The sequence below is a fragment of the Mobula hypostoma genome, chromosome 2 (genome assembly GCF_963921235.1).
Source record: "Mobula hypostoma chromosome 2, sMobHyp1.1, whole genome shotgun sequence".
In the NCBI taxonomy this organism is placed as follows: Eukaryota; Metazoa; Chordata; class Chondrichthyes; order Myliobatiformes; family Myliobatidae; genus Mobula; species Mobula hypostoma.
The window spans coordinates 108,286,332-108,300,596 of record NC_086098.1 but is presented as its reverse complement, the minus strand read 5'-3'; the positions used below and the strand labels follow the sequence as shown (position 1 = coordinate 108,300,596).

Below are 14,265 nucleotides of genomic sequence, written 5' to 3'. Positions count from 1 at the left end.
TAATTTTAACATAAAAGATTTTTTGGTTTCCAAGTTGAAGGTAAGCCTGTTGTTAATTTTTCTAAGGTGATGATTCATTGTGCCAATATAATTTCTGAATATTTTCTCACAGATCATTTATATAATTGTTTATTTTTATGAAGCAACAAAAGAACTAGAGGATCCTGAGACTACAGCAGATAAAGTGGGTGTTGCTGCACTTATTGTTCAGGTAATAACTGTTTGTTTGGGCTGTTTGTTGAATTGCGGCAGTTTTGATCCTTCTTAATTTATCATATTTAATAAATTTTGATTGTAATTTTTGCTATTAAGCCAAACAATAAAATTTCACGGCCAAATCCAATATCAGAAAACCATAACTCTGGGTATCCTAGATTTGCCTTTAACTTTACAAAAGTTTTTTTTTGCACTTCATAACTGATTGACCTGCAAAATATTGAGGTAACAGGATTGCCCTTTAAACCTTGCTGGCAACAAAGCAGTTTACAGAAATCATACCTGTTAGGGCAATTCCCCCTGATTCAGTCAAAAGTTTACGGGGTTTAAGGAAGTGGTTTCTGATGGTTGCTTCTTCAGCAGGTTTATCTTTAGGAACTCGCTTGCATGTTCCGGCTGGCCTTAGTCCTTAAACTGCTGGAGAACAGTGCAGAAAGAATAGGTGCTATTTTCTCCCGGTAGGGATTAGTTTTTAGTTCCAAGTGCTCCTGCCACGTTTTGTCACCCTGCAACCTTATCCTTCAATCTCTTTGAATTATGGAGGACAGCATGTGTATAAATATCTCTCTCCAGCAGATCTCATCATGATCATCATGACTCCAGTATTTCTACTATTTTTTAATGTTTCTTAATTGTACATATGTTTTTTTTTTGTGTTCTATCGCTGAGCAGCAGTGAACCATCTGACTGGCCTATCAGAGTTCTCTTTGGGAACTAGTTGACTTGATCAGCATTTCTGATCTGGTTATTGTTCACGATTGCACTTTTAAAAAAAAAAATCAAAAAAAGTAGCTTGTGCATTTGTCCAACATATGGTTTCTTCTCTAGAATAATTTTAGGAGAGCTCTTGGCTCTCTTTATGAGGGGCATTCTCTTCTTATCAAAAGGAATAGTATGTCCCTTGGGCTAAATGTACACAGGGCCCAGTCTGAGCAAATTCCCAACCCAGGAAGTCAGCTGTACCTCCATGATGTAGAAGACCATAGTATAGGCAAAGAAAGCTATAAGATTTTTGAGGCTATCCCTGGACATTACCATTGCACATCAGTATCCATTTGACCTTGTTTTGGATCTATTTTGCAGCCACATTAACCTGTTTTAGCACATGCCGTGCTTGTAACGATCTTGACATTACTACCCAATAACTTTTTTGGGTGGCCATCTAGTCCCCGTTTAATATTTCACAAATGACAGCAAAAAACTGTGTCATTGTTCATGACTCACCACTCAGTCTTATTGCATGTAATTCCTCCAGTTAAATGGTTAGGTTCTTAAGAATCCAATTAAGTCTTGTTTTCATGTAAATGTTGAATGCTGCCATGGTAGCTTCATACTCTACTTGAGGAAACAAGAACATAAGAATTTGAGACAGCAGTAGATAATTTGGCCAGTTGTGTCTGTTCTGCCATTCAATAAGACCAGAGCAGATCTTGAACCTCAGCACCACTTACCTACATTGGTCTTGTACCCCTTGATTCCCGTATCATCTTAAAAACCTATTAATTTCTATCCACTACCATCTTGAGTTGTAAATTTCAAAGATTCTGGAAAAGTCTGAGGCACGTGTATATAGCTGGGATGCCTAAGACTTCTGCACAGCACTGTGGATACTAAATGTTTGCCAATATTAACAACATCTCACAGATATTGCTGTTTCACGACCAAGTAAAGAGAGGGTGGAGATGGATGCCTTCCCACTGTGTGCTTCAAATCAAATCAAAATCAATCCATGCAGGAAATGATATTTTTAAAGAAGCAGTTTACAGTACTGTGCAAAAGTCTTAAACATCCTAGCATGAACTATCAATAAGAAAACGTATGTTCTTGCACTGGTCACCAATATCGTGGAAAATCTTCTCTGTTATGTGAAAGGAAATAGTGTTGATGGGGTGAGGGGAAGGCTTTGGGTGGTGGGAACACACAGCAGCAATTTCTCTCTCTAAAAATTGTGTATTGTATAAACAGGATGTGTTTTGAAGCTGCGGGAGGCAAACCAAAATTTAACGTTTTCATCAATTAATTTAAGTTAATAACAATGCAGTAATTGAAAGAGTTTGTTAAATTATTTGTAAACCTTTGTACTGTATATCACAATGTTGGATTCACTTGCAAGTTCAGTTTTTCCTGATGTTTTTTTTAAACTTGGGTTTCTTAGTTAAGTGAAGATTAAATCATTTTAATATATAATTTATAGGATTTCAAAGGTCCCCTTATATCTGATTATGAATTCGACTGGGATCGTGTACTCCAAAGCCAGGGAGATACTGGCGTGTACCTGCAATACACTCATGCCAGGCTGTGTAGGTAAGGCATATCTGCAAAAGAGTCAAAAAAACCTTTGGCAAAAGGATGGTTAAAACATCAGGCAAACAAGCCCCTATCATTCATTGACAGTGACACCAGCCATTATTAATACCCTTCAGAGATTGTCTGCCTGGCATCAGATCAGGGGCTAAGCAAGTACTACTGCTTGCCCAAAGCTGACCAGCTGGCTAGCAGAGGGAAGGAGTGCCTTACACCTCCTTTGGTAGAGACACATCTCCACCTCGCCACCCAGAAATAGATTTTTAAATGTCATTGTGCAACTTGTATGTGATTTTTATTTAAAAAACTCTTAGTCTCGGAAATTTCACTCGGAAGATACAGAGGGAACTAAAAAACTGTAAGTTGGTATAATCAAGATATTAGAATGATTATTTTCAAGCCAGGACTTGATCTGGAGACATTATTTCAACTCAAAATGACAACCAGGGAAATCAAATTCGAGTAATTAAATAAATCTGGAGGGGGAGAAGCTCAGGGAAAGGTCATAGTTGTCATTAAGTTCATTTGGGTTAGGGAAGCTGCTGTCCGTACCTAGTGTGGACTCCAGAACAATGGCAATAGCTCTTTACTGCTCCCTGAAAATGGCTTAAAAAGCCACAGTCAGAGGCAACTTGGCATCCTGTGAGCAAATATATTTTTATAAAGTAATGTAATAAATATGTTAACAAATAAATCCATTACGGGTAGTTCTGGCATTGTTAATACTAAAAAGTTGTTTTGGTGTCACCTACAGATACTTAATGTAAACTATTTAGAATGTTTTCATTAAAACAGATGGTTTGTTAATTTATAAATAGTAGATAACATTATCCAAATTTGATGATGTGTCATGAAGTAATTTAGAGGAATATTAAAAAAATGATGCATGAATTTGGTAGACAAATTGTGGTTGAGTGACAACCCTGTAGAATTAACCTCAGAATCAACAGAGTAACTGGTTTAATTATTTGGACGTTTAATGAGATAGAGTGGGAAACGTGTTCTGCATGCTATGAATGGCATGCAGATTATTTCAAAATATAAGTACATTGAGGTGGTACAAGGAAAAAGCAATAATTCTGCCAAATATGGTATTACAAAGTGCAGATAGAACATAAGATGCAAGGTCCAAGACTAGGTAAATTGTGAGGTCAAGAGTTCATTTTTATCATACAACTGCGTCCAGTTCTGGACGCCTCACTATAGGAAGGATGTGGAAGCATTGGAAAGGGTACAGAGGAGATTTACCAGGATGCTGCCTGGTTTAGAGAGTATGCATTATGATCAGAGATTAAGGGAGCTAGGGCTTTACTCTTTGGAGAGAAGGAGGATGAGACGAGACATGATAGAGGTATACAAGATATTAAGAGGAATAGATAGATAGAAAGCCAGCGCCTCTTCCCCAGGGCACCACTGCTCAATACAAGAGGACATGGCTTTAAGGTAAGGGGTGGGAAGTTCAAGGGGGATATTAGAGAAATGTTTTTTTACTCAGAGAGTGGTTGGTGAGTGGGATACACTGCCTGAGTCAGTGGTGGAGGCAGATACACTAGTGAAATTTAAGAGACTACTAGACAGGTATATGGAGGAATTTAAGGTGGGGGGGTTATATGGGAGGCAGGGTTTGAGGGTCGGCACAACAATGTGGGCCGAAGGGCCTGTACTGTGCTGTACTATTCTATGCTAAGCCTGGTAGTGCATGCCTTCAAGCTTTTATATCTTCTGTCTGATAGAAAGAGGGGGAGAAAAGACAACCTCTGGGGTGGCAGGAGTATTTAATTATGTTTGCTTCTTTCCTGGGACAGCATGAAGTGTAGACAGAGACTGGAGGGGAGGTGAGTTTCCATGGTGGGCTTAATTATGACTGCAACTCTGCAATTTCTTGTGGTTGTTCAAATAGTCATGAAAAGAACAAAATTATTTTATAATATATACATATATAACTGTAGGAAATTGATATTTGGCACATAAGTCTATAGTTGCAAGATGCTCAAAATTCTACCTGAGATATTTCCACTAAAGCTCATGGACCAAGAAGTGATGGACAAAAATTTTAAAGGTAAAAATTTAATTTTCTTGCAAAACAAATCTCCCAGAGCCCCAGCAAAACTCTGCAGCAACAGTAAACTTAAACACATGAGATTGAGGTAATGATTTTCAGGTTCTCTTTCATCATATTTCTTTAGGTATTAACATTTCTTCATAAAATAGAATCCTGAAAAAATATATTCCTTAATAATCCTTTTCATTAGCATTTCTAACAATGTGGTTAAAAACGATTAAGTTTAAATAGCCTTCTATTGCAAAGGTAAATGATAGTAGAGAGGCACCTCCAGAATGAGACATTACTTATAGTCCATGAAATCTAACAAGTTCTGTGCTGAGAAGTTCTAAATCTGTACATGTCGTTGACCTGTTTTCAATCTCTAATTTTTTCAGTGTTAAATGATTAGCAAACTGGAAAGTAAATTGAATGACACTAATGATGAATGAGCTTTTGTTAAACTAATCAGACCAAATTCTGTCTATTTGATGTTGACTACATTTCTGAAGTGCCCTGCAGTGATGTTCTCTTTGATGTATTGACAATTATAAATTCAGTTTACAGAGACAGTGTGAAAATGGAGAAATTATGCAATTCAACCCAACTTATTTACAAGATCCTCAGGCAATTGCTTTACTACAGCATCTCCTCAGGTACCAATCCCGTAACTGCTGAGCTATGTTATTTTTTGAGGATTCGATAAACTGGATAATTCCTAATTTTAGTGATTGTGAGGAATCCGTTTCCCCATTATCCAGTAGTGAAAATCTTGTTTTCATTCTTCACCTATGCTGAATTTAAAGTTGAAGTAAAAATGTATTGTCTCCAATAGAAGCCTTGTCATTTTGTTAATTTGATAAGAGTTTAAAAAAATTCTTCTTCTTCAAATTCTATGTTTTACGCTAAGAAATTCCAAGCCTCAGTATAGAAATTTGGACTTTTAAATACTCAAAGCAAAAATTCAGAAGATGATTCAGGGTATAATCAAGTCTGTTGTAACCACTGATAACCGCTGACTGATTATTGGAAAACATTTTAATTTTTTTTTGAAAAGCCACGTTGAATTCGCCTTGTTAAAATGATTTATTGCAAAAACAAATGTTCAGGTTTGTAATACAAAAATTTAATTTTTATATTAAAGTGCTATGAAATGGAATGACAAGAGGTTCAGAATTGTGTTCTTTTAAAGGTACGATGAAGTTCTTTATCAAGTTTCTGAAGATCTCCAACCCAAATATCTTGTTAACTACCTGATAATGCTGAGGTAAATGTACTCTCTGTATCATTGATGACTTACCTAAATAGCAGATTTCAGTTTCCAAAGTGGCATTGTGTTTATTGAAAATCAAAATTGGGGTGAATGGAATCCTTACTAAAGTTTGATTCACTGGTCTAGTGTTGCAACGGATTATCTTTGAATTTCATTTTATTTCATCATTACACAAAATGATTGCTGAGGGTGCAGTCAAAATTGTTACTGAAAAAGATTGGTGTCTGAACTTAACAGTGTAGTTGTAGGAATATGTTTCTCTGAGCTTCAGTTTCTAGAATCAGGTGTCAGACACAAAATACAGATATTCCTAAATTTATAACAAACAGACTCTCTGCTGAGGTGATAAATTATGGATCTACTTGTTGCTATACCTAATAACATACCGCCCACCAAAATTCTCATATATTTTGCCCAAACTTTAAGCTAAGCAGAATATTTGTTTAAGAAAGCATTCCTTTTTTTCAAAAATCGAGGAATGGGTAAAAGGAATTGCCATTCAGAAAAGTATTTTGTTAACCTATGGGTAGTGCATCAGATAAACACATGAATTAGGAGCTGAAGTAGACCAACCTGAACTCACAAGCCTCCTCTGCTCTTTAATAAGATCATGGCTTTATCTCCATTATGCATTCCCATCATCCCACAGTAATTTTGCTTATCTGGTACATGTAAACCTTTATCTTAAATAGTTATATTCTGCTTCTTCCACCTTTTTGAGAAAATTTTACAGTGATCCCTCATCCTCAAGGAAAAATTGCACCTCATCCCCAACTTAAATGAATGACCCCCTAGTTGTAGATTCTCCTAGAAGAGGAAACCTTTTTACACTCCCTTGTCAAAATCCTACAACATGTTTCAATCAAGTCAGCATGTTTCATTCTTAAAATCCAGAGGAAATGAGTTTGGTTTGTCCAACCTTTTCTTATAAGACACGCTAGCTATTTCAGGTAATGTCCACTATTCCTCGTGTTATGAACACCTTGCCAACCTCTTTACATTATGACAACAGACCAAGTGTACTGCATAAAAACAGCCCACCTCTATGTGAAGTATCACCTTATCTGCACTAATCCCACTTGCCTGCATGAATTCTGTATACCCTCATGCTCTGCTCATTCAAATACCTATCCAAATGACTCTTAGATGTTACTGTTCCTGCCTCCACCACCTCCTCTGGCAGTTCATACCAAATACCAATTTCTCACTGTTGTGGAAGTATTGCCCTCAGTCGCCTGTAAGCTCCCTCCATCTTGCCTTAAACCTTTGCCTTTTAGCTTTAGATGCTCCAATCATAAGAAACTAGCCCTGGCTGTCATCACGATCTAAGCCTCTCACTATTTTATATACCTCCATTCTATCACCTCCCAGCTTCCTTTGCTCCTGATTTTGATCTCCCTGCCTTGGTATTTATTTCCAATTAATGACAACATTCCTTTAACCTTCGACTGTACAAACCTTTTGCAATTCATGCATGGAGATGCAATTCCCCCAGCATCCTCTCACTGTTTAACATAAATAGTGTTGTTTATCCCCCTGGACATTGGATATTACACGTTTGGGATTCTTGACCAGTAAGAAGTACCACGGGGACTTGTTAACTGTGTAAATTCAAGGCAGATTGATAAACTTTTGAGAACGAAGGGATATAGTGGTTGTAAACTGGCACTGAGGTACAAGATCGTATTGATTGGCAGCAGAGGTGCCAGCAGGTAAATTGTATAGTACTATTTATATTCTTACTGTACATTGTACAGATCAACGTGCTGCATGTACTCAGTTCACTGAATCTCAGGAGACACTGATAAACTAGAAGCTGAATGTTTTAGATTGAATTTCATGTGTTCAAATTGGTGTTTAGATTTGTTCCAGACTGTCACTTGAGTTTGCCTCTTTGAATAGCAGGGTTATTGTTTAAAAAAAGAAAACTTTCCCTACAAGTTTGCATTTTGCTTGACATTAGGACATTTGATTCCATTTGATACTGCAGTTGTAGAAATAGTTTTAACTAATGGAAGATTGCTGTTTTATACATTATTAAAATTCAACTTCATTGGTTAAAATTATATATTTTCATTGAGAGTAAATATAGTTTTTCTAACTGCTCCATTTGTGAAAAGACGCTGAGTTGAGATGTGGTTCAGTGAACAGTATTCTCACAGCATCTAATCTTAAAGCATGATGGAGCTTTTAGACTGGGAGATATTGCACCCAAGCCTGAGCTCTAATAACCGCATTTGTGACCAAGCATCTCTCAGCCAGCTTGTTCAAGTACCAGTCTAGAAAAGAAAAAACAGAATGATTGTCTTTTTCCTTAGTAGCTCATGGAAGTAATTTATATATATAAAAAAAATTAAATTAGGAGTAATAGTCTTTTATATGAATATTTTGTTAATGTATAAAAATGCTAAAGTATTTTTCTTTTTGCAGCCGGCTTGCTTCTATAGCTCACAGGACTCTGCATATTAAGGGCAGCATGCCAGAAGTAGCAACGGTAAGTTGTATTGTCAAATCGGTAGAGCAGAAATGTAAAATGTTATTTAGGAACATTAAAATGAAAATATTAATTTTGTTCTGTAAACTTGGAAGATATGTACAGTATGATTTGAAGTGATGTGGTATCTTCGACTTCCAGCAATAAGCTTTTCTCTAAAAGACCCAATATAACTGGAAAGCAAGGGACAAAATTGGTCCTCTTGAAGATCAGAGTGGTCATTTAAGCATGGAGCTCAAAGAGGCAGACGCAGGTTCCTAATAGAAGTATGAAAAAAGCAATGAGATCATGGACCTTATACAGATTAGAGTGGGAGGTGTTTGCTGCTCTGAAGCAAATAAGGGTGGATAAGTCCCCAGGGCCTGGTGGGATGTTCCCTCAGACTTTGTGGGAGGTGAGTGCAGAAGTATCAGCGCCCCAATTTCTCCACATCTCTGTCCTAAATGGACGTCCTTCAATCCTGAAGTCGTGCCCTCTTGTCCTGGACTCTCCTACCATGGGAAATAACTTTGCCATATCTAATCTGTTCAGGCCTTTTAACATTCAGAATGTTTCTTTGAGATACCCCCTCATTCTCCTGAACTCCAGGGAATACAGCCCAAGAGATGTCAGACGTTCTTCATACAGTAACCCTTTCATTCCTGGAATCATTCTCGTGAATCTTTTCTCCAATGTCAGTATATCCTTTCTAAAATAAGGAGCCCAAAACTGCACACAATACTCCAAGTGTGGTCTCACAAGTGCTTTATAGAGCCTCAACATCACATCACTGCTCTTATATTCTATACCTCTAGAAATGAATGCCAACATTGCATTCGCTTTCTTCACAACTGACTCAACCTGGAGGTTAACCTTTAGGGTATCTTGCACAAGAACTCCCAAGTCCCTTTGCATCTATGTATTTTGTATTCTCTCCCTAAGTAAATAATAGTCTGCCCGTTTATTTCTTCCACTAAAGTGCATGACCATACACTTTCCAACATTGTACTTCATTTGCCACTTCTGTGCCCATTCCCCTAAACTATCTAAGTCTCTCTGCAGGCTCTTTGTTTCCTCAACACTACCCGCTCCTCCACCTATCTTTGTATCATTCACAAATTTAGCCACAAATCCAATCGGAAAAAGCAGCGGTCCCAACACCAACCCCTGTGGAGCTCCCCTGGTAACCGACAGCCAGCTAGATTAAGATCCCTTTATTCCCATTCTCTGTTTTCTGCCGATCAGTCAATGCTCCACCCATGCTGGTAACTCCCCTGAAATTCCATGATCTCTTATCTTGTTAAGCAGCCTCAGCCTCATGTGCGGCACCTTGTCAAAGGCCTTCTGAAAATCCAAGTACACCACATCTACTGCATCTCCTTTGTTTACCCTGCTTGTAATTTCCTCAAAAAATTGCAGTAGGTTAGTCAGGCAGGATTTTCCTTTCAGGAAACCATGCTGACTTTGGCTGGTCTTGTCATGTGCCTCCAGGTATTCCGTAATCTCATCCCTAACAATCGATTCTAACTATTTCCCAACCACTGATGTCAGGCTAACAGGTCTGTAGTTTCCTTTTTGTTACCTTCCACCCTTCTTAAATAGCAGAGTAACATTTGCAATTTTCCAGACATCGGTACAATGCCAGAACCTATCAATTCTTGAAAGATCGTTGTTAATGCCTCCGCAGTGTCTCCAGCTATTTCCTTCAGAACCCAAGGGTCCATTCCATCATTTCCAGGAGATTTATCCACCCTCAGACCATTAAGCTTCCTGACCACCTTCTTAGCCGTAATTTTCACTGCACATACTTCACTTCCCTGACAATCTTGAATGTCTGGTATACTGCAGATGTCTTCCACTGTGAAGACTGATGCAAAATATGCGTTCAGTTATAGAAACATAAAAAAACCTACAGCACAACACAGGCCCTTCGGCCCAGAAAGCTGTGCTGAACATGTCTTTACGTTAGAAATTACCTAGGATTACACATAGCCCTCTATTTTACTAAGCTCCATGTACCTACCCAGGAGTCTCTTAAAAGACCCTATCGTATCTGCCTCCACCACCGTCACCGGCAGCCCATTCCATGCACTCACTGCTCTCTAGGTAAAAAAAAACTCACTCCTGATATCTCCTCTGTACCTACTTACAAGCACCTTAAAACTGTGCCCTCTCGTGCTAGCCATTTCAGCCCTGGGAAAAAGCCTCTGATTATCCACACAATCAATGCCTCTCATCATCTTATACACCTCTATCAGCTGTCTGTCATCTTCCATCGCTCCAAGGAGAAAAGGCAGAGTTCACTCAACATTACCTCTCAGCTCCTAAACTCAGTCCTACGATTGATGAAGACCAGTGCACCGTATGCCTTTTTAATCACAGAGTCAACCTGCGCAGCAGCTTTGAGTGTCCTATGGACTCGGACACCAAGATCCCTCTGATCCTCCACACTGCCAAGGGTCTTACCATTAATACTATATTCTGCCATCATATTTGACCTACCAAAATGAACCACCTCACACTTATCTGGGTTGAACTCCATTTGCCACTTCTCAGCCCAGTTTTGCATCCTATCAATGTCCAGTTGTAACCTCTGACAGCCCTCCACACTATCCACAACACCCCTAACCTTTGTGTCATCTGCCATCTCTGCATCTCTCATGGCAATATCCCCAGTGTCATTTTCTATTGGTCCTATATCTACCCTCAACTCTCTTTTACATGGCTTTGTGCGTGACAGGTTGTATCTAACCAATATTTTAATGTTTTTCGAGGTTAATTGAAAAGTTGAAAAAGGCAATGGATGTTGTCTACATGGCCTTTAGCAAGACCTTTGACAAGGACCCACATGAGAAGTTGGTTAATGTTCAGTTGCTTGGCATTCAGGGTGAGGTAGTAAATTGGATTGGACATCGGCTTTGCGGGAGGAGCCAGAATGTGGTAGTAGATGGTTGTCTCTCTGAGAGAGTGGGTGTGGAATGAGCTGCCAGTGGTAGTGGTGGCTACAGGTTCGATTTCAACATTGAAGAGAAATTTGGATGGGTGTATAGATGGTTGGGTACAAATCAATGGGATTAGGTAAATTAATAGTTCAGCACAGACTAAATGAGCCGGAGGACCCTTTTCTGTGCTATAGTGTTCTATGGGGCTGACTTGATTGTTATAACTAACAGCAGTAAGTATATTTAATCTCTGGTAAGAAGAGTTGTGGTTTAGTCATTTTAGAGCTAACATGAGTATTAGTGATGTTGAAGAAAATCTGTTTCCAAAGCTTTTGGAAAGCTGGAGCACAGTAAAAGAAAACCCTGCATTAATAGGCCAATGGTTCCATGCAAGTACTGGTGGGCCAGTGAGTGGAAATCTGGAACCCACTGTCCCAAAAGGGTAGTGGAAACAGAAAACATCGCCATGAATTTATTTTAAATGTTCTTCAACAAACCACTTAAGGAACCAGTACCTTTTGGGCTATGGACCAGGAAAGTGAAGTGGGACTAATTTGGTTCATTTCGCACATTGTGGGGCAAATGGTTGCCACCTCTGCCATTATTTTGTTAAGGTTCTGTGGTGAATCAGTAGATCACCATCTTGCATCCTTGCAAGAGCAGAAAAGTAAACAAAACCCAGCAGATGAGTTTAAAACAAACTGTAGATGCTGGGAATCTGAAATGAAAACAGAAAATGCTGGAAACATTCAGCAGGCCAGATAACATTGGTGGAAAGAGACATAGTGTTAATGTTTTAGGTGTCAGAACTCACCATTGCACGGCTCCCCTAAGTAGCCCCACTTTGCACCCTAATCTGACTGGCCCATCCCTTAAAGCTAAAATTACTGATCTACCTACCTCTGATTCTGTTTGAGTCCTGGATCTGAAATGTTTATTTTGTTTCTCCTTCCACTGATGCTGCTTTATTCCAGCATTTTCTGGCTTTTTTTTGTTAGTTAAGTACAGGGTTTTGCTGACTTTAGCTGGGAACTAATAACTTGGATTCTAAGGTACGATGGTAAATATTCAGCTCTCATTAGGAATTATCTGAAATGGTGTCAAGAAGGACCAGGACATTTTTACACACTGTCAACTTAAAGGTTGAAGGTGCAGGCACATTAATCATCAGTCTTTGGTAAGATATCAAGTTAATATGCATTTGCAGCTAAACAGATCAGAGTAATAAATGTGCGAGAAACAAGAAATGTTAGTGCAGCAACTTGTAACAGAAGTTAGGGATGTGAATTTAGCATATGGTGGAATTCTTCATTAAGATGGAGAGTGACATAGTTAATTGAGAAACAAAGGTTCTGAACTTAAAGAGGGGTAACTTTGAAGGTATGAGACGTGAATTAGCTAAGATAGACTGGCAAATGACACTTACAGGATTGACGGTGGATATGCAATGGCAAGCATTTAAAGGTTGCACGGATGAACTACAACAATTGTTCATCCCAGTTTGGCAAAAGAATAAATCAAGGAAGGTAGTGCACCCGTGGCTGACAAGAGAAATTAGGGATAGTATCAATTCCAAAGATGAAACATACAAATTAGCCAGAAAAAGCGGCACACCTGAGGACTGGGAGAAATTCAGAGTTCAGCAGAGGAGGACAAAGGGCTTAATTAGGAAGGGGAAAAAAGATTATGAGAGAAAACTGGCAGGGAACATAAAAACGGACTGTAAAAGCTTTTATAGATATGTAAAAAGGAAAAGACTGGTAAAGACAAATGTAGGTCCCCTGCAGACAGAAACAAGTGAATTGATTATGGGGAGCAAGGACATGGCAGACCAATTGAATAATTACTTTGGTTCTGTCTTCACTAAGGAGGATATAAATAATCTTCCAGAAATAGTAGGGGACAGAGGGTCCAGTGAGATGGAGGAACTGAGCGAAATACATGTTAGTAGGGAAGTGGTGTTAGGTAAATTGAAGGGATTGAAGGCAGATAAATCCCCAGGGCCAGATGGTCTGCATCCTAGAGTGCTTAAGGAAGTAGCCCAAGAAATAGTGGATGCATTAGTGATAATTTTTCAAAACTCGTTAGATTCTGGACTAGTTCCTGAGGATTGGAGGGTGGCTAATGTAACTCCACTTTTTAAAAAAGGAGGGAGAGAGAAACCGGGGAATTATAGACTGGTTAGCCTAACGTTGGTGGTGGGGAAACTGCTGGAGTCAGTTATCGAGGATGTGATAACAGCAGATTTGGAAAGCGGTGAAATGATTGGACAAAGTCAACATGGATTTGTGAGGGGAAAATCATGTCTGACGAATCTCATAGAATTTTTTGAGGATGTAACTAGTAGAGTGGATAGGGGAGAACCAGTGGATGTGGTATATTTGGATTTTCAAAAGGCTTCTGACAAGGTCCCACACAGGAGATTAGTGTGCAAACTTAAAGCACGCGGTATTGGGGGTAAGGTATTGGTGTGGGTGGAGAATTGGTTAGCAGACAGGAAGCAAAGAGTGGGAATAAATGGGACCTTTTCAGAATGGCAGGCGGTGACTAGTGGGGTACCGCAAGGCTCAGTGCTGGGACCCCAGTTGTTTACAATATATATTAATGACTTGGATGAGAGAATTAAATGCAGCATCTCCAAGTTTGCGGATGACACGAAGCTGGGTGGCAGTGTTAGCTGTGAGGAGGATGCTAAGAGGATGCAGGGTGACTTGGATAGGTTGGGTGAGTGGGCAAATTCATGGCAGATGCAATTTAATGTGGATAAATGTGAAGTTATCCACTTTGGTGGCAAAAATAGGAAAACAGATTATTATCTGAATGGTGGCCGATTAGGAAAAGGGGAGGTGCAACGAGACCTGTGTGTCATTATACACCAGTCATTGAAAGTGGGCATGCAGGTACAGCAGGCGGTGAAAAAGGCGAATGGTATGCTGGCATTTATAGCGAGAGGATTCGAGTACAGGAGCAGGGAGGTACTACTGCAGTTGTACAAGGCCTTGGTGAGACCACACCT

At 39.1% G+C, this 14,265-nt stretch overlaps 1 protein-coding gene across 2 annotated transcripts in view; it reads left to right on the top strand.

The window, feature by feature from the left end:
• Positions 1 to 14,265, top strand: part of rars2 (arginyl-tRNA synthetase 2, mitochondrial) — a 53,599-nt gene that overhangs the window by 35,753 nt on the left and 3,581 nt on the right. For both annotated transcript variants that reach the window (XM_063040357.1, XM_063040356.1), the window contains exons 15-19: positions 144 to 211; positions 2,411 to 2,520; positions 5,122 to 5,217; positions 5,754 to 5,828; positions 8,265 to 8,328. In XM_063040357.1, coding sequence (XP_062896427.1) covers positions 144 to 211; positions 2,411 to 2,520; positions 5,122 to 5,217; positions 5,754 to 5,828; positions 8,265 to 8,328 — 413 coding nt within the window. The remainder of the gene's footprint in view (positions 1 to 143; positions 212 to 2,410; positions 2,521 to 5,121; positions 5,218 to 5,753; positions 5,829 to 8,264; positions 8,329 to 14,265) is intronic.